Source organism: Rhineura floridana, chromosome 1 (assembly GCF_030035675.1).
Source record: "Rhineura floridana isolate rRhiFlo1 chromosome 1, rRhiFlo1.hap2, whole genome shotgun sequence".
In the NCBI taxonomy this organism is placed as follows: domain Eukaryota; kingdom Metazoa; phylum Chordata; class Lepidosauria; order Squamata; family Rhineuridae; genus Rhineura; species Rhineura floridana.
The window spans coordinates 30,255,081-30,282,292 of record NC_084480.1 but is presented as its reverse complement, the minus strand read 5'-3'; the positions used below and the strand labels follow the sequence as shown (position 1 = coordinate 30,282,292).

Here is a 27,212-nt window from a genome sequence, read left to right as displayed (position 1 = left end):
TGGTGCAAAAGACATGCTCAGAATGAAAGGACCCAGGAATTTGTTTTAAGTACCAGAAATGAACTGAGCTCATAGTCCTTTCACATAAAAGTCCACTTCTGATTCACACAGCCCCATTCCAGTTTTCTTCATTTCAGTAATATGCTGGCTTTTTTGTTGATTATGAGATTATGGCACTATGGCACTTCTGTTGATGAGAGACTATGGCACTATGGTTTCAATTTATTTCCTGTGAGGAAGCCCTTCAAATTTCTATTAGGTACGGGTCTGTCTGACCGCATATCTATCTAGTGACGTGGTTGCCCCATGAGCATGATATATTAAGAATTGTAAATAGTGAATTTCTTTATTCCTTTAGTGATATTGCTAAATGGTTATGTTTGTGTTTTGCCGCCTGCATTTTTAACTCTGTTTCTAAATAGAATTCCTTCCCTGAATCTATAAGATTAAAACATCAAGGAGAAAGGTTAGCTGTAGCCCTCTCTCTGATGTATTAGTTTACTAAAGGCAACTGTGTGGTAAAGCATTCAAAATTATGAAATGATACAGCTCAGGATCACATCCCTTCCATTCTGTGTATCATTTGAGAATGACTCTAAGAGATGCTCTTGGAGGTCACCGATTCATAGGGTCGCCATAAGTCGTAATCGACTTGAAGGCACATAACAACAACTAAGATTCTTATTTTGAAACTAGATCTTTCAAATGTCTTTCCAGAAGATTGAAATAACAAATTCCATACTTAACAATGTTTTTTGGAAAACAACGCAAACTTTGTTATGGGGCCAGGATGAGATTATACAATGCAGTGCAGCATGCCTTTCCTATGAAAGTCAAAAATCATGATGGAGAGAAATGGAAGGAAGATCATTGAGTTCTATGGGCTGGTTGCAATCTAGGATATAATTCTCCTTATTGGCATCTGGACTTCAGTGAAAGCCAGCAAAAAGGGAATGCACAAATTTTATTTATTTTTTAATTAAATTTATATCCTGCCCTTCCTCCTAGAAGGAACCCAGGACGGCACACAAAAACACTTAAAAAATAAAACATATTAAAACAAAGCATCTTTAAAAACATACAAAAAAGTAATTGCAACACAGATGCAGACTGGGATAAGGTCTCTGTTTAAAAGGCTTGTTGAAAGAGGAAGGTCTTCAGTAGGCTCTGAAAAGATAACAGAGATGGTGCCTGTCTAATATTTAAGGTGAGGGAATTCCACAAATAAATGGGACTTAAATCAGCATAAATTCTGGTCTTCAGCTAAGAGTGATTTGCAGTGTATGAGAATGTCAAAAATCATCTTTAGCAAGTTTTGAACCCAATAATTAATGCAAAACATGAGGATGTATCAATTCCTTCTCCTGTCTTTGTTCTGGGTTGAACATCTGTTTACTATATGTAACAAACAAGGTTAAAATGCTCTCTAGGAGGTTAAATACTGAAGCCCTGGGAGGCTTCTGTTAATTCTATGATTCATCCATTCAGTGGCATGTGTAAAATAGCCATCATAGATCTAACACCATGGACAGGTTTATCATCTGATAAGCCTCAAACACAAACACTTTGTCATCAAGTGATATTTCTTTTTTACAGATGGGAAACTGAGGATGAGTTGCCAAAATGACACACTAAGTTCATGGCTAAGCAGGGAGTTAAAATCTAGCCAACATGGTGTCCTCCAGATGTTACTGGACTGTAGCTCCCACCAGCCATAGCCAGCATGGCCAATGGTCAAGGATGATGGCAGCTGTAGTCCAACAGCATCTGGAAGGAACCATGTTGGCTACCCCTGCTCCCAACCCTGCCATAACACTGACTAAAACCCAATTTACGTGATCAGCTAGGTACAGCAAGTATGTAAACTGGCTGGAGAATGTGGGCTCCATTAAGCCTGTGCTGAAGCTATGCAGTAATTGCGTCTTCACGCAACTAGCATATATGGTATATATGATATAACTTACCATATATGTAGCGAGAAGTGCCAGATGTCCATGCTGGATTTAGAAAGGGAAGAGGCATCAGAGATCATATTGGGCAAGCATACGTTGAATAACGGACCGGACCAAGGAATTTCAGAACAAAATCACCCTGTGTTTTATAGATTATAGCAAAGCCTTTGATTGTGTAGATCATGAAAAACTATGGAATGCTTTAAAAGAAATGGGGGTGACACAGCATCTGATTGTCCTGATGCACAACCTATACTCTGCACAAGAGGCTACTGTAAGGACAGAATATGGAAAAACCAACAGGTTCCCCATCAGAAAGGGTGTGAGACACGGGTGTATTTTATCACCCTATTTGTTTAATCTATATGCAGAACATATCTTACGGGAAGCAGGATTGGACCAAGAAGAAGGAGGTGTGAAAATTGGAGGGAGAAACATCAATAATTTAAGATATGCAGACGATACCATACTACTAGCAGAAACCAGTAATGATTTGAAACGAATGCTGATGAAAGTGAAAGAGGAAAGCACAAAAGCAGGACTACAGCTAAACGCCAAGAAGACTAAAGAAATGACAACGGAAGACTTATGTAACTTTAAAGTTGACAACGAGGACATTGAACTTGTGGAGGATGATCAATACCTTGGCACAGTCATTAACCAAAATGGAGACAATAGTCAAGAAATCAGAAGGCAGTAGGACTGGGGAGGGCAGCTATGAGAGAACTAGAAAAGGTCCTCAAATGCAAAGATGTATCACCGAACACTAAAGTCAGGATCATTCAGACCACAGTATTCCCGATCTCTATGTATGTATGTGAAAGTTGGACAGTGAAAAAGGTTGGTAAGAGAAAAATAAACTCATTTGAAACGTGGTGGAGGAGAGCTTTGTGCATACCATGGACTGTGAAAAAGACAAATAATTGGGTGTTAGAACAAATTAAACCGGAGCTATCAGTAGAAGTTAAAATGATGAAACTGAGGTTATCATACTTTGGACACATAACGAGAAGACATGATTCCCTAGAAAAGACAATAATGCTGGGAAAAACAGAAAGGAGTAGAAAAAGAGGAAGGCCAAACAAGAGATGGATTGATTCCATAAAGGAAGCCACAGACCTGAACTTACAAGACCTGAACAAGGTGGTTCCTGACAGAAGCTATTGGAGGTCGCTGATTCATAGGGTCGCCATAAGTCGTAATCGACTTGAAGGCACATAACAACAACAACTAGCTCACAGTGCAACCCATCTTTCAAAAACTTGTGGTCATTCTGCTTTGGGCAGCTTTTCAGTGGTACAGCCAATGTGAGTTGCAAACTGTCTGTATGATGAAGGAATCACACATTACCTTTGCCCCTCAGCCCATAAGCTGTTCAAATCGATAAAGTGCCAGCAGATCCTGCAGACTGCCTCCTATTCAGCTGTTAGGAGTGATGAAGGCAGTGGAGACTGGTGGCCCTGATGTCTGTGGGGCTGTGAGTCTGCTGCAGGTTTTAGTCTTGACAGTTTGGATGAAAACCTGGAATGGATTCACTATCCCACTGTCATAGGAGTGACTAGTCTCCATGAGGGCAGTGGCAGGATTGTCAAGGGCACACATTTTTATTTTTCAGGCTGTTTTGGTTCTGACTTCTGGTATCTTTTGGTCATGTACAAATGTGAAAGAGATTATTTTCCTTCACTGGTGCATTCAAATGGATATAAATGTAAATCAATTAATCAATCAGTTAAAAGACATTTAATGAATCAATTACAGTTCCAAAATCACTTGCTAGGCCTTCTGAAAAGGAGATCTGTATAATGGGCTTGGTCAGTCTTTCATGTAGGTTGCATGCAGACATGAGGTTTATTATGTTAGTTTCACTGATTACGATGGAAGCACTTCTGTCCCGATTTCTAACATTCCTTTCACACCTATACATCTTACATCATGGAATGGTGGCTTTTTCACAGATATACCAGCATTTCATGCTAAATCTCATTCACACCTGTGGGTTCAGTATAGGGTTCCCAGGCTCAGGGCCTGAGATTGATCCTGTATCTTTGGGAGAAGAGAAAGTCAGCCAAGTGCAGGTGTTCTTGCAAAGCTGTAATGGGAAAAACCACAAGGTGGAATTCTCCCTTCCCCCTGCACAACTTTTAAAGATACAGAAGACCTGTTGGAGGCCAGGCCCAGCCTCCAAGAGGTCTTCTGTATCTTTAAAAGTTGTGCAGGGAGAAGGGAGAATTCCACCTTGTGGTTTTTCCCATTACAGGGTTCCACGAACACCTGCACTTGGCTGACTTTCTCTTCTCCTAAAGATACAGGATCAGTCTCAGGCCCTGAACCTGGCAACCCAATGTGGTGACACAACAATGAATGTCATTGGGCATGTTGCTACTCTCCCACCCTTTCCGCATAGGAACACTTCTGTTCCCCCTCCCCGAATCCAAAATGGCAGGAAAGAACTCTCTGTTGGTTTAGCACCCCAAATGCAGAAATGATCAGGTAAGGAAACACTGTGAAACGGAATAAACTGCTGTCTGAATGCAGCCTTAATGCCTGCCCAGTGAAGGCTCAAACTACACATGATGTTAAATGCATTTAGCATGTAGCTTAACTGCAAAAAGCATCCAATATTGGTGTGTGTGTGTAATAATTATCAGGGTCAGAATAGGTGTGGAAGGTGCCAGGGGAGTGTATTTAACCCTTTCCTCCCTATACTGATCCTGAGTAAAATCCCTCCACTGTAGCTAGTATTTCCTTTGGCAGGAAATCCCCTCTTGATGCCAAATCCCTCTTCCATGCCTGCTGCAATCCCAATAACTATCAATTAAAAAACAAACACCTGCATAAGAAATTCAAAGATGTCTTTAGCATTCTTAGCATCACATGTGGCTTGGCTTTGAGGGTCCCTGTGCCCTGAACTGGCATTACTGCATCTTGAAAATTAGGCTGCAGGCCCGTTTCCCCCCTCTAATGCTGATTTCATTGCTGATGTCACTTCAGAATGAAGCCAACTCCGGAAGTAACTGCTCCTATTTTTTACAGACTAATGTGAAAGAGTTCATCTTCAACGCTGCTTAAGCCATGTGCATTTAGAACAAAGACAGATCTCTCTCCCCTGCTTCCTTTCTCTTTTCCTGTAATCATTACTTCAATTTAAACTGTTGCCTGGAGGAGTTTTTTGTCTGTGCGCCACAGAATAAACTGGGAACAGATTTTCTCGTCTCGTGTTATCTCTTCACCTGCAAGCAAGCCAATTTCCTATGAGCACAGTCTGACTGCTTAATGCAACAAGGAGCTGTTGGCCATCCTAAACTATAAAACTGCTCATGACCGCAGGCTACTTGCATGAGGTCAGAGTCATGAAGTCACATGAGATTGTGACTCCAATATTATAGGACGTAACATAAGCAGACTGTTCTCATAAGTTTTTTACTAGTGCAAATTGGTCACCGGTGTTTCATCTTACCCAACTAATAGTCAAACCCAGTGGTGGGGATTCTCAGGCCTGGGCGCCAAATGTGGCCCTTAGGCCACTATCTGGCTCTTGGGACTCTTCCTAGGCTGCTCCCAGTCATGCCCCTCAGTGGCCCGCTCTCTGCTTTCCTCAAGTGCTTTTGCCCAGCATCCTTCAACTGTGATACAGCTTTTACTTTCTTGGATGGAGAGATGTGTGTGGGATGTGGACATATGTAAAAAAACCCAAACCCTGATGTTTGCATTGCTGACATATAGCCTACTGTACATGGGTAAGAGCCACACCTGTTTTCCACCCACTTTTGCTTTTGTCTCTGTCCACCACTGGCATGTGACAACTGGCATGTGGCCCCTGGAAAGTTGCCTATGAGGAAATGTGGCCCTCGAGCTGAAAAAAAGTTCCTCATCCCTGGTCTAACCAGACATGTATGTCATCTATCTGCTGCTATAGACTTTATATTTATTTTCCCTATGCTGCTCCTGTTTAACTATTAACAGCTTGCCTATGTTTTCTTTCTGAATCCAAAGAGTGGGATTTGGGGCCATGCGAAGCACACTGCTGAGGAAGAGATGTCCTTCAGTTCACTTTTATCTCTACCTGTCCTCTCCATCTATGCTCGCAGTGGCTTGTACCTGCCTGATAGCAGGCCTCCAGGATCCATTCTGGCAGCAAGGAACTGTAGTAGGAAATAATGTGGGAGGGAGGCACAGAAGCTGGGAGTGGCAGTCCTCTGGAGTGGGGACCTATGTCTTCCATACTGCATTCCCCAAATGGTAACGAAGGTGAGTGAATGTCAGCGGGGCAGTGAAATCGGCTCTGGGTTTTAGTCTGAACTTTCAAGGAGCTGTCCAAGGTGAAAGTTCAGATTAAACCCGGAGCCGATTCCACTGCCCCACTGGCATGGAGTTACCAGCTGCCACTGGTAATAATGATACCTGTTGTATTAACACTTCCATCCTAAACAAATTATCCCTGATGGAAATCTCATTGATTTTGATGGACGTAATTTCCAGTTAAGCATTTTTAGGATTATAGCCATATTGTACTTTCTGGGTTATAAATCAGTTGTGAAAACTGTGACCTACAACAAAATGCTGCAGTGCAGAGTGCTCCAGCCAGCCATGCCCTCTTCTATTCAAGGGTGTAGTCATCTGTGGTCTCAGGGGGTCTTAGACCTCTTACTTCTTTGGGAGCAGGGTTCCAGCAGGGTCCCTGTATCTCCAGCATCCTACAAGCCAATAAGCATGAAAGGGGAGTGTGTAAACCACTGAGAAGAGTCCTCTAACATGCTTCCTTGTCTTTTCCTGCTGATTGGAGCCAGTCAGAATGAAAGGAGGTGAGTCAGCCACTGAGAAGACTCTTTTCAGTAATTAACACTCTCCCTTTTCATTGTGATTGGTCTTAGGGACGTCTATTGTTCTGGGAGAAGGCATTAAAGAGGATCTCTTTCTCAACCCAGCAGCAAAAAAGGGGGGGAGGGGGCATGGCTATGACTTTCATGAAGGGACCCTGCACATTTGAATTTGCCAGTACACTACTGCTTCTATTCCAGTCTCCTTCCAGTTTTCCAGTTTTTTCTTTCCAAACGTCAATCAACATTCCATGTCCAAAGAACATGCTCGGTCCTCACTGGGCTGTTTTTGGTTTCCCCAAGTCTTTGGCATTTCCAAGTTCTCTCTCTTGTGCATGGATGGTGCCTTTTTGGCCACATAAAGATCCACACTGGCAGAATGAGGAGTTCACTCTTATTATATATATATAAGAGCTGCATGTTGAAAGTGCCTTTCCTACAAGACTATAGATGGAGCAGAGGGAGGCAGGCAGAGGAGCAAACAACTCGTCCTTGGGGGACACTTGCCCGCCTGGGCCCCCTATAATGCTGCCTGTCCACCAACACTCCCAGAGACTGATTTGGCAGAAAAGATCAACAGGAATCCCTTCTCTCCAGGTAAGTGACTGTGTTTCCCTGGTAAGCCAGAATCCACCCTCACTCGCCACCCATCTTTTCTGCAAAAGAAATATGACACAAGATGTATGCATTGACAAGCTACGTAGTTCAAAGACTGACACATCATCACATGCAATTTAGCAAATGACTTACTTCTGCTGTTTAGAAAAGAGGACTAGCGATAACATCACCATCAGGCCAAGAGTTCCAAAGGCCATCACCAAAGGCCAAGGCACCTGGAATTCTGAAACAGCAAAGCAACAGAAACAGAGGGAGTTGTGCCAAGTCAAGAAGATTCTAATCCAGTCTTAAACCTTTCTGCTCTGTTGTATTAAAAGAACATTAGCCTTTATTGGTTGACATCCACTAAGGCAGGTGTGGGGAACCTTTGGCCCTCCAGATGCTGCTTGACTACAACTCTCACCAGCCTCAGTAAGCATGGCCACACAGAATCATAGAATATAGAGTTGGAAGGGGCCTATAAGGCCACTGAGTCCAGCCCCCATCTGTGGGACTAAAGATTCTTCATACATGCACTAGGACTGAGGAAGTTTTGTACACTGGCACAACCATTCCCAACATTTTAAATATTACGTATGAGCCTTGCTTATTTTCTGTTTCAAATCTAACCCTGCCCTTACAGGGCTAAAAAAATAAATAAAAACCAAATGTTATTCTCTATATTTCCTTGGGATCTTTCAACAGCTTGCTTGAAACAAGCAAGTTCATTAATATCAGCTCCTGGACTCCAGCACTGATGACAGACATAACCAGAGGAGACATTCCATTGTCTCCATACAGGTTGCAGCTTAAAGAAGATCCCACACTTAGGGAGCTGTTCAGTCCCTGAGCTTGACTAACAAACTATGCCAGGCTCAGAGTCAAACTAGATGAGATGCCTTTCTCATCTTGCTTGCAAAGAATTTGCAAGTGTGCCACCCTGATCTGCATCAGATCTTTAGCATAGAGCTGGCTGGGATGGGGGTGGCTCTAACTCTGTGTTGCACTGTGGTCCCAATCTGTTCTTCTGAGCCTCTTACTTATGTTGGAATAGCTCTCTTCATTTTCAGTGGGTGTTTTTCCATGCAAAGGGGAGGGCTGATTCAGATTGCTAATTGCACTTAGTTTGGCCCCATGCTGAGGCTTAGGCCAGTGGTCCCTCAACTTCCCCACCACCATGGACCACTTGGAAATTGCTGGGGGTCTTGGTGGATCATTTAAAATGATTTTTTTTCTGTTTGTTATAGCAACTGTAATGCACTGTGCCAGATGCTGTATCATTTTTAACTGCATTTTTATTACATCTTTTATTTAGCATATATTGTTTTATTGTATTACAATTTAAATTCCACAGAATTGAAACTGTAATGCAGTAAAATACAATGGAAGAAATTAAAAAAATAAACAATTCAAATTAATATGAATATTTAATGCAATGGATGTGCTTTCTCCCACAAATCCACAAACACACTTTGGGCCACCTGAATGAAATGCATGGACCAATGGTGGTCCATGGACCCCAATTTGGGAACCCCTGGCTTTTTATATCAGGAGTCCTTTTATATCAGGAATGGGGAACCTTGAGTCCGGGGTTCAAAATCCATTGTGGTATGGCTCTAACAGGAAGTTTTTCCTGATGTTCAGTCGAAATCTGGCTTCCTGCAACTTGAGCCCATTATTCTGTGTCCTGCACTCTGGGACGATTGAGAAGAGATCCCGGCCCTCCTCTGTGTGACAACCTTTCATGTACTTGAAGAGTGCAATCATGAACCTAAGAGAGTATTCAAAGGGCAATTTCGCAGACTATGGCTTTTTCCCACTTACCTTCTTCACATGGCACCAGGCCTGATGAACCAAAAGAAACATAAAGCATGTCACTGAACTCCCCATAAATTTCAGACACTGCTTGTGCTCGGACTCGTAGCTCATGATCGTTGCATATTTTCAAAGAATACACTGGCAAATTTATGTCATGTGTTGGTTTCAGCTGTAACAATAAATGGAGCTTTTACTGAACAGTCTTATGAGGAAGGCTACTACTTGCTCATAAGCAAAAAGCTAATTCTGGACCAGGAATGGGGAACTTCCTACTCTCCAGATGTTGAATTACAACTCCCATCATCTCTAATTGCTGGCCCAACTGGCTGATGGGAGTTGGAGTCCAACAACGTCTTCTTCTCCCAGGCACCTGGTTGGCCACTGTGAGAACAGGATGCTGGACTAGATGGGCCACTGGCCTGATCCAGCAGGCTCTTCTTATGTTCTTATGTTCTTAACGTCTGAAGGCCACAGATTCCCCATCCCTGTTCTAAGCATATAACTTTATGCAAGCTGTGAAAAGGAATGGTTAGGATCAGGATGTTTATAGATTCTAGAACAGTACAGGACCAACACAAGATGCTGCATTTCACATTGCTACATATCTATCAATACACATTATGCTTTTCAGAATCTTCAGCTGTCATTCAGTTTTAGCTGAATTTTTATCTGGAATGGGTTGAGGAGTGGGGAAGGCAGAGGAAAGCAGCTCTAAGACTTTTTCCGAGCATGAGCAATGATGTCAACTATCATAGCACCAGTGTAACCAATGGATTTTTCTGCTCTAGCCAGTGAATTAGGTGATACTGAGATGTTCAGGATTTTTGTGTCAGATTAGCATAGAGGACACCAGAGAATGAGGAAAATAATCAAGCACAGGATGCATACTTTTTTTCTTTACTTTGATGGGGTTCCTACTTCATGATAGCAGTATAAAATGTTTATTTGCAAGATTGTTTGCATCTCTTTAAAATAAGTTTTTAAAGTTTTAAATTTTGTACTATTTTTATCTTTTTTTATAATTGTAGCCTACTTTAGATGGGCATTTGCCTAGAAAAGGGGTCTAATTTTTAAATAAATACAATTTATAAATACAAGCTAAAGGTTGCATTTCAGCATGCATCTTCAGAGTGAAGTCCTTCTGTTTATGTTCAGTGTGTTTTACAAGCTGACCCACTGAAGCACCACTGAATTCAGTGGAGTTTATTCCAGCAATGGCTATTAGTATTATTGTCTGGGTTTGAACAGATATCAAACAGCACACAATTTCAATCTGATTTAAGGAATAAAAAAAATTAGTTAGTTAGTATGCTGCATTTAAAAAGAAGCCAATGTATTGATATAAAGCTACATCTCAAAATGAGTCTCTAATAATTTTAAAGTCAGATAGTTAGTTGAATAATGTATTTGAAATGCATTAAAGCCCAGTTGAGATTAAAGCAATTGTAATTAAGGGCACTCTTGGAAGCTAAAAATAAGAGGCAGAAGGAGGGTGAGATGAACATTATTGCAGTGAGGAGTAGAGAAAATAACAGCAACACAAAATCAATATTAAAGAAAAGTTATTGGGACAAGACAATGAAAGTATGCTTAGCCATGTCACTGAAAATTCAGTATGGACACAAAACACTAACATTTACAGTGCAACCCCATGTCTACTCAGAAGTAAGTCCTAGCAAATTCAGTGAGAACTGCCTAAGGCTGCAATCCAGTACAATCTCTGAAGTAAGCTCCACTGGGTTCAATGGGACTTACTCCTAGGTACGTGTGTACAGGATTGCAGCCTTAGTGTTTAAATACTCTTTCATTAAGAGTGTTGTATTGATTTGTTCGTTATGTTTTTTATCCTGCTCTCTCTGGCAGCATCAGGTTCTCGGTAGTCATTGCATAAATGAATCTGCAGTTAGTGGGGCAGCAGCTCAAAACTCCAGTTAGTGCTACACTATCCTTGGATCAAGACTTGGAACATCCCCTGCTGGGGACAGAGTGTTTAAAACAGTGGTGGATAATCCTTTTTGGCCTGGGGGTCACATTAAATTCCAGGGTCCTCTCCAAAGGCTATATGCCAGGGGCCAAAAAAGCATGTGTTGAAAAAAAGTGGCTATCCCATGCTCTTACACATGTGGATACACACATACCAGAGCACACTTGCACCATGCTAGGATGGGTGGGATTTGAACTTAGTGCCCCATATACAATCTCTGGACCTTTCCCATGACTGAATTGAATTTTCCCCACATTCTCTCTCCTCTACAGCAAAAAAACTACACCGGGTACAAGACTGTGCAACAGGAGAGCCCCAGTGTACTTGCGGGGGGTGGGGGAGTTGCACCACTGTTGCTGTCAAATTCTCCTAAGTCTTCAGAAGTCATAGGAAATCACTGAATCAGCCCCCGCAGATGTCATCTGAGAGAGCACTAGAGTAACTGATGGATTTTACTCACTCTGGAAACGGTCTTTGAGATCTGCTCCTGCTACACAAGAATGGGCTTTTTAGTGGTAGCCCCCGTCTGTGGAATTCTCTCCCCAAAGGGACATCTGGCACCAACCTTTGCACTTTTTAGATCCCAGGCGAAGACTTTGATATTCACTCAGGCCTTCAGTTAATCTTGGCTCCTACATTGGTGCTCATCTTTCAGTTGGGTGGGTAGGGCATGGTCCTTATCAACATACTGCCAGATGAGCATTTTATGGATTTTGTTTTTTTCTGGTTTTAAATTGCTTTTCTGTATTTATTTTGTCACGTCCCTTTGAGACTTTTTAATTGAAGTGATGGATAAATGGATAAATGGAATAAGACTAAAATAATCAGTGCTATGTGTACCTCCTTCCATTTTGTCTCATTTACTTCTTTGTACTGCAGCTGGTATTGGAGTGTGATCCATCCATTCTGAACGTCTGCTGAGGGTGGAGGCTTCCAGCTGACTTGGATGTCTGTATAGATGCCTATTGGGCTGGCATTCAGCAAAGTCCAGTTGAGTCCAACGGGAGGGTCTGGTATGACTGTGAATTAAAGAACATTTCCCCCCAATGAGTAAAAAAATATTATTTTGAACATTTCTGACATCCAATGACATAAGGATTGTTCACACAGCACTCCACATGGACTCCTAGAATGCACATGGGGAGGCTAAACTGATGCTCATTTGTCATACCCCTTTGTGATCACTCATGTGGTGTAAGTGTTAAAGGGCCCTAAATGAGTACAGATGCCTGTGCACAAGGGCTCCTCTTCACAAGTGGGATCCCTGAGATACCCTAAATGCATACATGTAGCCAGTGGGCATGATCCTAATTCCCACTCTCCAGCAAATTGTATGAGGGGTTATTTGAACATCCCAGATAAGACAGAGATGCTCTGATCAGTGGAAAGACAGATCAGACAATAGGAGTTCAACTTGTCTTGGAAGGGTTTGCACACCCCTGGGACACTCCGGTGTGCAATTTGGGAATACTCCTGGATTTGGTCCTGAATCTGGATGCCCAGGTTTTGGCAGTGGCCAGGAGTGCTTTTGCACAGCTTAGGTTAGTGTACCAAACCGTGCCTGTTCTTAGAAATGTCAGATCTGGCTATGGTGACATGTACTATAGTTGTATCTCATTTGGACTGGTGTCTGCCAACCTGGTGTCTGCCAGGACTATGGACTATGACTCCCATCAGTTCTAGCCAGCACATTGGGGCTGCAGACAGACAATTTGCCCATTATAGGGAGCATATGACTTCCATGTTATAAGAGTTTCACTGGCTACTGGTCCATTTCCAGGCACAATTCAAAATGGTGATTGTTCACACAGCTTATAAAGTCCTATATGACCAGAACCAGGTTATATTAAAGACCTCATTCTCCCACATAAGCCTGTTTTAACATCCTTTTTTCTGTCACACCAACATCTGAGACAATTTGGCAGGAACTCAAGAGAGGGCCTCCTTGGTGGCTGCCCCTGGGCTTTGGACCTGCTTGCTTGGCTAGCCCCATTTCTGATGACAAATGCAGGCAGATACATTCATATCACACAAGTCTTTGGCCCATAATTTGATTTGTAAATATACACGAATTGTTTTTTCCTTATTTAAAAAATTATATTGGTGTTTACCGTACCTTATTTTTATATTTTGTATGTTATTGATGCATTTTATTATTTTCTGTTGTATTTGCATTGCTGTTAGCTGCCTTGATCGGCATTTGGTGGAAAGGCAGGATATACATTTAACAAATGCATAAAATAAATGAATACGAATCTGAAACATGGCCAGCCCTGTCCTGTACTACTACAACTACTTTTTAAAACAAACACAATCTCCTGTTGCCTTTGGTGCTGGGATTGGAGAGGAGAAAATTTTTTAAGTGGACAGGCGATAGCAGCCTCACCCAACCTTGTGCCCTCCAAAAGTTTTGGGACTGGCTGGGGTTGATGGCAGTTACAGCCCAACACATTTGGAGAGCACCTGGTTGGGAGAAGGCTGGGCTGCAGTGAAATGCAGACCTATGAAGCTGCTTCATGCTGGTCCATCTTGCTTAGTATTGTCCTTTCTGTCCAACAGGGGCTCTCAGGGGTCTCACGCAGAGGCCTTTGCCAACACTTGTTTCCTCAGGCACTGTTCAACTGGAGATGACCAGACCTGAATATGGGATTATTTGCAAGCAAATCACATGCATGACCACTGAGCTATGGCCCTATACCTGAAGATATTCAAGGCACCCATTGCATTTATCTATTTAAGATTTATAGCATGAGCCAAGTCTGGAGAACTTGTAGCCTTTCTGACACCAGCACCTGTCAGCCCCAACCAGTATGGCCCATGGCAGGGGATGATGGGAGTGTTAGTTCAACAACATCTGAAGGCACCATGTTGGCTACCACTGATTTAGGGAATTATGACTGGACTCCTCCTTTCTAGCAACTCTAGCAGAGTCACAACTCACACCTGGGAAAAACCAAAGCCGTGACTATTTACCAGTAAGATACGCAAAAAATTTCCCTGCCCTAGTTAGTGCCCCAATCCATTTAGTTGGAGAAATGCTTTCTTAATCTGTGATGTGCAAAAAGGAGATGTGTATAAGGTTGCTGCTTATTTTTTGATGGCAAGCCTACAGAATCTTTGGAGCAGTGGCAGCTGGTAGCTCCATCTCAGTGGGGCAATGGGATCCACTCCAGGTTTTAGTCCAGTTTATTTCAGCATCTTAGACAGCTCCTTGAAAGCTCAGACTAAAACCCAGAGTGGATCCCACTGCCATGGAGCCACCAGCAGCCACTGCTTCGGAGATTACCATAGTGTTCTGGTTGTAAGGTTAATGGGGAACTTGTAGTTCTCCACATGCAATTGTTGTAAACCACCCAGAAAGCTTTGGCTATGGGACGGTATACAAATGTAATAAATAATAATAATAATAATAATAATAATAATAATAATAATAATAATAATAATGTAGTTGCACTATAACTCCAATCATCCCTCGGGCTAAGAAGGAGGACAGGTAGGCGCTGGGAAGTGGAAGTGGTGGCAGTGAGGAGCTGAGCTGGCAGGCTCATGCAGCTATGATCCACAAGGATGCCTGCCACCAATGAGGGTGATGGCTCATGCAAGGGTCATGCAAGGGGAGGTCAGAAGTTCTTGGGTGTTACAGTCACATTGGAAGGCATCCAGTGTGGCTTCAGGACCATGGACAGTGCTCCTGCAGCTAAAGCCAAGCTTCCAAGTTGTCTCAGCAAGGCCCTTGAGCAACCAGTTGTTTTATACCAGGGCTAGGTAATCATTGTCTGGAAGCTCCACCCAATGAGTGCTGCTTCCTGGCTATTTAAGGGGCCAATGCCTTCTGCTGCAACTGTTGGCTTCTTTGGGCTAATGGGATTTCCATCTGTGGAGATCTCTCTTGGAGCTCTCTTCATCCCAATGAGTCTGTGAAACAACCATCAGAGTCTAATTGCAATGAAACTTCTTCCCCTCTCTTTTTACTGTCTTCATCTCATGCCCTCCCCACAACTGCTACGGATGGTTGGAGAAACCCTCAGAACAGATTTATGGTGTGCATATGGAGGGAGAGGGAGGGGAAGTTCCATTGCACAGTTAAAAGTCTTTGCACTGACAGAGCAAAGTGTGATGAATAATGCCCATTGTTTACCGTTTTTATGTTGTACATTTAAAAGCAAATATTCAGCAGGTTATAAATGCTATTAATAAATAAGATCAATTGCAAATTACATCTTTATAAATAAATGTAATACAATAAAATTGCAAAGTGTCTAGTGAATGTTGCGAGGGGAAGGGCACAATTTTATATAATGTGAGAAATGTTTTCTTACACCACTGTCATCTTTTTTCTTATCCCCAAATGATCATAGAGTTATTGAAGGGAACTGCCTTCATATGTAATCACTTCTGCTTTTCAAATCAGGTTTGGACCAAGCAAGGCATTTTTAAAGTAATTGTCATGTGTCCAAATGGACACCCAGTCTTAGCTTTTAGACACACAGTGGGCACAAATGGACACATAAAATTTAATCAATGAACCAAGAACACAAATCCAGATTGAATTCTAAATAGGTTTGGGGGCTGGGGGGTGGTGAGAGAAGAGAGAAAACCTCTTTGCAGAAAGGTAAAGCATTGCACTTTTACTACAGAATATAAAAATGAAATAAATATTTCCTTTTCAGTCCTGTCAAACCCCAGAACAATTTTTCTGTGATCTTAAAGTTCTAGCATTAGAGGAGTCCGTGTTTTTAGCTTTTATTGTGTGCTACGCAGTTTTTTAAATACCCTTTTTAGGTTACGGAAAACAAAAATAAAAATAATCTCCCACTATCTTTTTTATAATACAAAAACAGTCGTTTTTAACCAATTTTTCTAAATTCTGAAATTAGAGTTTTAGAGATTATTATTACTAATTTGCTTTTTAAGTCTTGTATTTACAGCTGGACGGGCAGGCTAGTAAGAATTATGCTAGGCTAGGAACTTGTATAAAATGCATTTGCAAGGCTGTATTCACTCCCTTTCCTTTTAGCCTGGACCACCTTTGCCTCAGTCCAAATGTCAGGGCTTGTGTATAGCAGAAAGGCTTCCACGTGCAAGCCATTTGAATGAAAAAAATGGATACCTAGTAACAATTCCTTTTAAAAATGCCCTGGGACCAAGACAATTTGCTTCCTGAGATGGAACAGTAACTAGGGCTTTCCCGTCCCCTGCCCACATGAACAGTGGTATCCAGGGCTAGTCAATTTATTTTATTTAAGATATTTTTTTACCCGCTCTTCCAACCATATAACATTAGCATCCAATAAAACAATCCAAATAATGCATATCAAACAATGTAGGTAATACCACAAAAACCACACAAATATTAACTGTCAAAGGCCGGGGTAACAAGGTGCGTGAGTCTTCAGCAATCGATGGAAACTATGTAATGAGGATGCTTGACACACCTGTGGCAGAAAATCCCACATCTTCCCACATCCATGACAGTAAATACGCAACAAACTGCTACATAACTAGCAATTTGTTGCCCCTTCATGACACCTGAAATCAACTGCCTGTGGTGACCTGCCTACCTCTGCCTAGTGGTAGGACCGGGCCTGCTTCAAACTAGCATGTAATGTAAGAACCTCAAATGCTCTTGGTAACTGGGCTACAACAGAAGCAGAACAGAGTACATAAGAGGAAGTATACCTATGTCCTCAACACGGAAACATTTTTCATCATATGTCTCATTTCCATCAACTAGCTTGATACAATAAGGAACCCATATGGAGGTGTAAGATTTGTTGAAATAACAGCTGTTTTCGCCAGCAGTTATGTAATCAGGACACTCTTTCCATTCGCTCTCCCTAGAATGACAGGAAAAAAGAATTGTGAAAAAATAAGCACATTATGAAAATCTTCTTTTAAAAAATGTTGGGTTTAGCTAAGTTTTTTTTATTTAAAACTATTATAAAGCATAAGAAGATTTGTCTGTGGTTTTGCAACAAAATAAACCCCTTAACACCCAATTAACACATGTAATGTGACATAGATCCATTGTGCTGATTTGATCCACAGCTGATAGCACTGAACCTTTCGTGTATTGTCAGTTCAGTGGTTTCACATTACAGCTACATGGGTTAATTGGCTTACCAATGTCTGCATTATTTGCACCCCTGGTGTTTGTGTGTGCGTATGAAAAGCCACTGTTAATAAAGTAATTATAATCATCTGTATTTTTCTGCATTTCCTTGCCTTCTGACTTTGTTGTTCCATACATACACACACCTGCCAACTTAGGATAACATTTCATGCATCTGACAAGTGAACTATAGTCCACAAAAGCTTATGCCATAATAAATATTTAAGGAGGCACAAAACTCTTTTGTTGGTTTTGCTGCAAGAGACCAATAAGGCAATCCCTCTGGAAATCATGTCAAGGTAAGCAAAAGTTATTTTCCACCAGTCTCCGAAATACCTGAAAACTGTAAACTTCTCCACACTTTTATCTTCTTTTCTCTAGGCTGAAAAATGCCCAGTTGAACAGTGGTTTTTTCAAACTCCTAATCGTGGAATCTAACCAGTTTTCTGTATAAATGGCCAAAAGTGACTCCAAAGTCCCAGAGTATGGTCTGAAGGCACAGAAGCAATACCGCCTTGCTGAAGCTAAACAGGTCCAGGTTTGATCAGTGCCTGGGTGGGAGACCTCCTGGGAACCACATATACGCCACCTTGGGCTCCATGATGAAAGAAAGGTGGGATACAAATGTAACCAATAAATGATGCCAGGGCTGTGGAGTCGGAGTTGCGGAGTCGGAAGCAATTTTGGGTGGAGTCGGAGTCGGTAGAAATGTACCGACTCCCTTTCCTTCATAAATGGCAAATGTGTATTAACTAGTAATAACAAATTTACTGTAGTAAAATGGTAGCACAAGGCATTTCATCACCCCCACGTGAATCCAGAGCTTGGAAAAGTTACTTTTTTAAACTACAACTCCCATCAGCACCAGGGATTGGGCTCACGGGAGTTGTAGTTCAAAAAAGTAACTTTTCCAAGCTCTGGATTCACGTGGTGGTGATGAAATGCCTTGTGCTACCTTTTTACTATAGTAAATTTTTTATTACTAGTTAATATACATTTGCCATTTATGAAGGAGTCGGAGTCGGACAGTAGAAAAATAGAGGAGTCGAAGGACTGGCGTACTGACTCCACAGCCCTGAATGATGCAATACATTTCTTAATCCTAAGCATGCTTTGGACTAGGTTTTTCGAACAGCAGGGCTTTATTGTGTATATCACCCCCTGTTAAGATTGAAAGACATCTCAAAAGCAATTTTACTATATAGCATTTGGTGGGTGGGATGGAGGGAATCTTCTGTTCAAAAGTCACAAATTCCACTGGGTGTATCCAAATCTTGGGGAGTACCTAAAGCAGCTCTTTGTATTCTGGTCATCATGCATGTTCTCTAATGGAAAGTTTTTGATTGTTTGAAATCAGTCCGAGATTGAACCAACAAGGAGAACCCATGGCTAATTTTATTGTGTCCAAAAACAACAGGCTATTGGAATGACACTGGGAATTTGACAAAAGGCTAAAGACCAACAAATATGGTGAGGATCTTTTCTTCCCACACAGTGATTTGTTTTAACACTGCGTGTTAAGAGCCACATGGAACAAACTTCTGAAACGGACTCAAAACCATTTCTTAGCCACCAAGCAAATTTAAACCCAAAATTTCATAAGGTTTCCCATGGACAACTGATTTGCCACTGTGAGAACAGGATGCTGGACTAGATGGGCCATTGGCCTGATCCAGCAGGCAATTCTTAAGTTCTTAAAGTTGGAATTTATCTTACGACTGGTGTAAATGATTTATGGAATTCACTGCTGCAAGAGGTACTGTTAGCCTCTAGCTTAGATGGCTTTAAGAAGGCATTAGAGAAATGAACGAGTCTATCAGTGACTCCAAGCTGAGAGGGCAGTATGCCACTGAAACCCAGCTGCTAGGGAGCAGAAGCAAGAAAGGGCTATGGTAACACCTCAGTTAAATCTTTTTGGAATGAAGCTTCTTTTAAGGAAGGCTTTTTTAAAATGTGAAACTGACCAGCTTTGCTTTGCTATGGATAAACTTTCAAGCCTGTGCCTTTGCTTTAAGGTGAAACTGACTAGCCTGTCTGTTTGCTTTGCATTAAAGAGATCTCTTGCTTTCTCCCAGGGCTGGGAGGGAAGGATCCAATATGATTCAGGGGAGGAGAAGGAGGGGCGTGAGAAGGAGTGGAAGTGTGTGTGCGTGTGCTGGGTAGGCACCCTTTAAAGCCCCTGTTGAAGCTGCCATCTATGAGTGGGTGTAGGAACCTATCCCTATTCTTTCCATGTTATTCCTACCTCTGGTACCAAAGTTTCTGTTACAGAAGTAAAGTCCAGGAACGCATCTACTTTGTTAACTGAGTTATTACTGTACTTATGTCCTGCTTGTGGGCTTCCTTGATGCTTCTGAATGGCCACTGTATGAAACAGGGAGCTTGGAACTGACTAATAATCCACCCATTACCCAATCACAACATTGTCTCCCCTGCATGCCAATTTAACATGTCAATTAGAAGCTGACCTTAAGGTCTCTGAGTCATGCAAATCCATGAATAGCATAAGCTACTATGTGTGGGAAAATAACACCACCCTTTTCATGATCTTCATCTATGTATGTATTTCTGGTGCTGTAACACAGAATGTACATTCTAGATAGCAATTTCTCCATACCTTTCTATGTTTCTTTTAAAAAACAGTAGCTGCATTGTTGCTGGGGCAGTTAAATGGGGAAAGCCACCATTACTCCAATAACATGAAAATGTTTCCATTTCAGGTGATCGACACTTCATGATCTGTGGTCTTCCTGATGGAGCTGTATGGAAAGGGAAGGAAAAGAAAGAAAAGCACTGAGCTTATTTCCCAAGGGATGAAATGCAACAACTGCTGGATCAAAATAACAGATTCAGATCTCAAACTAATTTACGTCCATGTCATGTCGTCCCAACATATTGGTACTACAAACAGTCATCGCCATAAATACGCCTGTTTTGTACCATATCGATTACAACATCTGCCCGTGCTCCAAATGTTGCACCTTCTACACCAGCTGTCCCGAACTTCATACCCTCCATTTGCTTTGGACTATAGTTCTCATCATTCTTGACCACTGGTCGTGCTGGCTGGGGATGATGGGAGATGGGAGATGGGAGTCCAATGACATCTAGAAGGAACCAGGTTGGGGAATGCTGTTCTATAACAATATTGTCCCATCTTCCTGAATTTATTCACTTAAATATTTCTAGGCCAGTTTTCAGGGAAAAGTCCTCACCAGGCAGCTTACATAAGAGAACCACAACATACAATACCATATTTTAAAAGATGTTTTGTTTTTTGAAAAAATTAAACATATATTTTTTTGTTTTATAGTTGTTTTTAGTGTTTTGTTATATGTCTGCCACCCTGGGCTCCTTCTGGGAGGAAGGGCGAGATATATATTTAGTAAATAAATAAATAATAAATAAATATTTAAATAAACCATCAGCCGAAAACAATTCCCACAGGCTCGTATTTATTTACAGTTACGAGTTTCTCAATTTTTCATTGTCTTTTCTCACTCAGAGCCATCTTGGTTGGCTGCACTGGCTAGACTGTTGTTTTATTGCAGGTGTATTCTGAAATATGTTCTTGACACAATAATTGTGCATTAGTGGTAGATTTATTCTGCTTTATTATTTAGTTGTTCTGGGATGCTCCCCCAACGCTACCACATTACAGGAATACCCCGCTATACAGACCTTCACTTTAAGGACACTCGCGAGTACTGACATACTTACAGTAGCACCATTCCCGTTTACGTATGCTCGCTTCGCAAGAATGGACACTTAACCTTTGGTTGTGGCCTGTTCTTTCGGTGAGTGGGGGGGGGGAAAGAGACGTGATCGTGCGACCGCGAATCAGCTGGGAGGCGCGATCGTGATCAGCTGGGAGCCGCGGCGGCGCAGCAGCAGAGGCTTTAGCGCGGGGCTTTGAGGCTCCGCGTGAAGGAGAGGTGGCACAGTGGCGGCACAAGTGAAAAAAGGTAGTGCTTCACTTTAAATACATTTTCAGTTTACATACTCGCTCTGGACCCATTGCATACGTTAATATGGGGTATTCCTATATTGCTGTCTGGAAGGGCTATAGCACAACAAAAGCGGGATAACCCCCCATTACTCCCCATATTTATTATAAGAAAAGTTACGGGATTTCAGCAGATATTTAAAAGACATGCACTTATTGGAAACGGAGCATTATGCCCACCCTAAAACCTTTGCAGGTGCAAAAAGTATTGAAAGTAGGATTGTGTATGACTGCCCTGATAGTATCATGAGCACAAATCATGAATGTACTACATAAATGTTGTCTGGAGGGACCCTGGGTAGTGTCACAATACAGGACATTTTTGGTGGTGGCACCTTGCTTATGAAACTCCCTCTCAACTAACATTCAATCTGTTGCTGCAATACAATAGGAAACATGTTCTTGAGAGGTGGGAACTGAAGCAATGACTTTTTTGTATGGTTAGTTTCCTTGTCAAGAAAAAGGATGCGCTGGAGACCAATGGTGCTTTTGGAATATCTGCTCATCTACAAGTATTCAAGCAGAGCAACATTGAAGCAGGAGAAACCACATTCAAGGGTGCTTTGTTTTTAGCCAGCTCCCACCAAAAACTCCCAGTTCTCTCGGTCTCTCTCCTTCTGATGGATTGATCAGCCAGTCGACTTTAGAGCAGCCTTCCCCAACCTAGTGCCCTTTTAGGTGTCGTTTGACCCCAAGTCACATCAGGTCTGTTCCTCTCATCTAAAAGTTCAGACGTGGTGCTTATCCTACTCTAAGTACACCCATTGAAGTTATTGGACAAGTCTAAGGGAGCAATCCAAACCCAAGTTCCGCCAGGTGGATCTCCGGCTCAGCTGGCTGAACCCTAACATCAATCTCTCATCGCAGCATAGCTGAGGCTGGCATTAGTTCCAGAAAAAGGGCATTCTGGGGGAATGGGGGGGATGACTCTTTTTTAATCTATAGTTTATTAGGTACAGTACAATCCCACACACACACCCCTTCCCAGCTCCCCTACCTCCTCTGCCCTGATGCTTATTGTTGTTGTTGTTACAGTATTTTCGTTTCTGATCTTCAGTAGTTTGGTGCATGCTTGGATAAGGGTTATGTTAGGTAAGTGTCAATATTCTGGTGAGGTCCCAGCTTAACAACCGTTAACCCAGTGAAACTTGGTCTGGCAAAAAGGGTGGTGTAAGCCAAACGCTGGCTTGTTTTCCCTTTGCCCGGCTCAGCCAGTTGTAGCATCACTCCTAAATGGGGTTTGGATCTGGTGTACTTTACGCTATGTTAATTTAAGTCAGGCTATGGTCTGAAGGCACATGGGGCCAGCTCCCTGCTGAAGACCGCCTGGGAACCATATGTAAGCCGCCTTGGGTTTCAATCATGAAAAAGAAAGGCGGGGTAGAAATGTAATAAATAAATTACACTGGCTTCCCATAGTTAGGATTGCTCCTTAGCTCAGGTTTATGCATTTCAATGGGTCTACTCTGAGCAGGACTTTGCTGAATACAATCCTAGGACTCCTACCACCAACTACAGTACTGTAACACTGGTAGACAACAAGACTGCTAGATTATAGGGTCCTATTAAGCCAAACGCACCCTCCCAGCCATGTCCTCATGTACTGGGGCCTGCAAGTCCGAAGCAGGCAGATCAAGAAACGAGAGGAGGTATGTGGAGATCCTGTTGAATTGCATTTGGCTTCATGAGCTACCAGCTCTGCAGGCCTGGTTTATAGGACTGGCTTTGCAGAGCTGCAGTGTCATGATTTTATGTTATTTATGCTAGAGGGGCTATGCCACACTTGCAAAGGAGCGGGAAAGAATATTGTGATATCCCAAGATAACCTCCAGGGAGAAGGTGACACACTCGCCTTCTGAATTATGTCGGCTAACTGCACAATTCTTTGGTGCTACTGAATTGGCACCAGTTGCCTTGCAGCTTGTCCAGGATGCAGACTGGAGCTAAAATCTGTGGTTATAACACAGACAAAAAAAGCAGGCTCTGAGGGTGTTTGTTTGGATTCTCTCCTTGGAATTGCAATAGCTGCATAAGCCGTCAATCCCTGAGGACATTGTCAAGCAGCCTTAATGTGCAAGTGGCAGTCTACCAGAGAGGCCCTGGCAAAAGCTACATGCCTGCCTGATTGCTTTGTTTTTTGCCTCCAGGCTATTTTTATTTATTTACATTTTTAACCCTTTCCATCTGGAGGGCTGTTGTTAAAACCGCAGCACCCCACCCTCTTGCAGGCCTGGCAACTCATCTATATCTCATCTGTTCAATTAATGGACTGGCCCTGTGGGAAAAAGTTCGGCATGTACATTCCACTCTTTTTTTTTTTTTTTTTTTCAATAATTTTTATTCAGATTTTCATAAAACATACAAGACAAAATCATAAAACATTCAAAGACAAAAAACAAAATCAAAAATAGTTAAACAAAAAGAAAAAAAGAAAAAAAAAACAAAAATAAAAAATAAAGAGTAAAATATTGACTTCCCATTTGTCAAAGATCAAATCAGTTATAAGTCTATAATATATAACAATCCTGTCTCTTAAGTCATATTATAAAATCACTTTCCTCCAGTAGTTATCTTACTTAATCATCAAATCTCATAAACATTACTTTATTCTTTCCACAAAAAGTCAAAGAGAGGTTTCAATTCTTTAAGAAATATATCTATCAATTTTTTTTTCCAGATAAGCATATCGATTAATCCATCTCATTACTAATTATGATAATCTTATTGTCATAACCATAGTCAAAATAAACATTTCAATTAATCCATCACATCAGAATCTGTTAGGTTCAATAATTTCAGTAGCCATTGTTCTATTATCTCTATTAGTTCCATTTTCCATCTTCCATCTTCAGTAGTCTTGTTAAGTCCAGTAATTTCAATATCCAATCTTCCATTATCAGTATTCCATAATAATCTTGCTGTCAAAGCCATAGTCATATAGTAAGAGTCTGATGGGGATTACCTCTATCCCAAATATTTTCTTGCCATCCATTCTGAATAGGTTGCTGAAATACTGCTGTAAAATCATATCTCTGTTCTTTTTTTCAAAATACACTGGGTCATCTCTTAAAAGTTTTTCCATTGTCACATGGCTGCAGTTAATTCCATAGATTTTCTCTATATTGGGCTCCATCACATCATTCCAGTCCAGAAGATTATCCATGCCATTGATAACTTTATCTCTAGAATCTTCATTCATTTCTTCAGAGATAACATTGAGTTCCAAACAATAGATTTTATTTCTAAAGTCCATAGACTCCAAATCTTGTTCCTGTTCCACGTTGGTTCCAATCTCCGGGATCTCCTCTCTCACAGGGACCCCTATTCCAGTCTCCAGGGTCACCTCTCTCACAGGGACCCCTGTTCCAATCTCCGGGGTCTCCTCTCTCACAGGGACCCCTTCCAGGGTCACCTCTCTCACAGGGACCCTTATATCTTTAATCTCCTGCTTCATTTTACTCAATTCAATTTTCATTATCTCAATCTCATCCATTATTTTCTGAAACATAGTTATTTCCAGATTTTCAGCCACTTTCTTAATTGCCATTTTAAAAGAAAAATATAGGAAAACCACTTCTTATTTCAGCAACAATTGGGTTAATACTCCAAACTTGGTGACATCACAGTATAAACAGAGCAGACAGCCTTATCTCTCCAATAGTTAAGTAAACAAAATGCAGTTCCCAGGATCGAAACAATTAATGGCAATCGTCAAGAAACAGATTCGTCAAAATAAAATAGACCAAAAAGAGAGTAGTCTCAAAACAGTATAATATTTTTCAAAATAAAAATCTGGAATAGAAATCCCTCTTCTGTGTATATCTTTAGAATGCAAATCCAGGACAGCTTTTTGCAACAAAAACAGAGATAAGCTATTAATTAGTGCGTAGCAGAGAGAAGTTATGGCTCCCCAGTGAGATGTCAAAAACTGATCAATCTGGCAAATCTCTTTTAAACAGCAACAATTTAAGTCAAGTAAAAGAAAAATATAGAAAGAAGGGTGCTTGCCTGTTAGTGCGTTCTCTCTTAGAAGATAAGGTGAACGTTCGCTTTATCAGATAGAGCTTGCTGTTAAAAATCCGTCCCACCTTCGTCGGCTGGACCTCGTCCCATAAATTAATGAGATCTGGTCGTCCCAACAAAAATAGGCTTTGAGGTTAATCTCTTCGTTTCTCCCTACCCGGGAGAAGTTTAATCAGTCAAAAAAAAAAGAAAAAACTGACTGATATATCTGAATAAGCTTCTTTTGAGGCAGGAGCCCGTCTCAAAAGCAGGCACAGGCTAAGTCACCCTTCCCGGAAGTCTACATTCCACTCTTTTTCAAGCCCTGTGGCATTTTGGCTAAACAGAGTGTAGAATTTAATCCTTACTACCACTGGAAGCTGTGCTAAAACAAAGGCAGGGATTAAGGACGATGAGGGAGAGCCAGTGTGGTCTAGTGGTTAAGGTGTTGGGACTACGACCTGGGAGACCAGGGTTCAAATCCCCACACAGCCATGAAGATCACTGGGTGACCTTGGGCCAGTCACTGCCTCTCAGCCTCAGGGGGAGGCAATGGTAAACCCCCTCTGAATACTGCTTACCATGAAAACCCTATTCATAGGGTCGCCGTAAGTCAGAATTGACTTGAAGGCAGTCCATTTTAAGGACCATGGATGAATCTATCAAATTTTGGTTTTTCTCAGTTTCTCATTTTTTCCAATCTTAAATTCAGTTCTCTACATTTCCACATCCGTTTTCCCCCAGCATTGTAGTGTAAATTTCTCCTAATGCACATTTTGTTATGCAAATTTTGCAAAGCAAATCCCCAAATATAATGGATTTTTGTATGCCATTGCCACTAATATATACCTTTTTATGCACCCTTTACCCTAGTATTTGCATTTTTGTACATATTATTTGGCTGGAGAACTGCAATGCAAAATCAAGAGAAGTACGGATTTGAAAGGATGGCTGTGCTTGGTTCATGTATTGTTTCAAAAAGTGTGAATCAGGAGGGCTTGCCTTTAAATGTGAACTGAATCAAATTTCTCCCCCATCCCTACAGAGTGCAACTCAGACAAGTACCTCCCGATGCTCATAGCGTGCTCGTGCAATCTTCTATGCAGTTAGAGCGGGAGTTGCACAGAACCTCCAAGTGGCTTGTGCCCACTGGTTTTAAAGCAGCTATCTTTTCCTTTCTCTGCACGCTCCTATGGACAAACAAGGCTTTGTTTTTGCGTGGGGAAAGATCATGCCGCATTACAAAAAGTCACCATCGTGGGATGAATAGATATTGCTGTTAGAAGGGGTTGCGTGTGAAGGAAAAGAAAGCCGCTGTATCTGAAAAGTAAGATACTTCATGCTCAAGGTTTTGAAGGGAAACTGGAAAATAACCAAGGAGAGAGATCTGGAGGATTAGGCGGTCCCTGGGGACTATATGTTTTAGGCTGCATGGAAAAGACTTCTAAATAATGGCTTCATCTGAACTACTCTTTCAGAAATGAGCAAAGCACATTTCAGATAGCCGGGAAATCTGGTGGAGAAACAGGGAGGGAAAAAGGAGGACAAAAATCGGGGAGCTAAATGGAAGAAGGAAAATAAATGTGACAAGTGGAGCAAGTTCTCCCAAGCTCTCCAACTTCTCAGATGAGAACAGGGATACTCCTTTACTTGTAACACCATTGTGCTCAGATCAACAAACACTACCTGACTTTACTGCCTTCCAGGATTTGGGGAAGGACTGTAGCTCAGTGACAGAGAATCTGTCTTGCATGCAAAAGGTCTCAGGTTCAATCCCTGACATCTCCAGGTAGGGCTGGGAGACACCTGTCTGAAATCCTGGACAGCCACTGCCAGCCCATGTAGTAGGCAATACTAGCTAGATGGACCAGTGGTCTGACTCAGTTAAGGTGGCTTCCTATGTTCCTATGTAGTAAACAGGCTC

At 41.7% G+C, this 27,212-nt stretch overlaps 1 protein-coding gene across 1 annotated transcript in view; it reads right to left on the bottom strand.

Annotated features, from left to right (window-relative positions):
- Positions 1 to 27,212, bottom strand: part of GHR (growth hormone receptor) — a 191,445-nt gene that overhangs the window by 7,547 nt on the left and 156,686 nt on the right. Inside the window, exons 4-8 of the mRNA XM_061608445.1 lie at positions 19,898 to 20,039; positions 16,848 to 17,005; positions 12,009 to 12,187; positions 9,191 to 9,353; positions 7,520 to 7,610 (exon numbers count right to left, since the gene is read on the bottom strand). Coding sequence (XP_061464429.1) covers positions 7,520 to 7,610; positions 9,191 to 9,353; positions 12,009 to 12,187; positions 16,848 to 17,005; positions 19,898 to 20,039 — 733 coding nt within the window. The remainder of the gene's footprint in view (positions 1 to 7,519; positions 7,611 to 9,190; positions 9,354 to 12,008; positions 12,188 to 16,847; positions 17,006 to 19,897; positions 20,040 to 27,212) is intronic.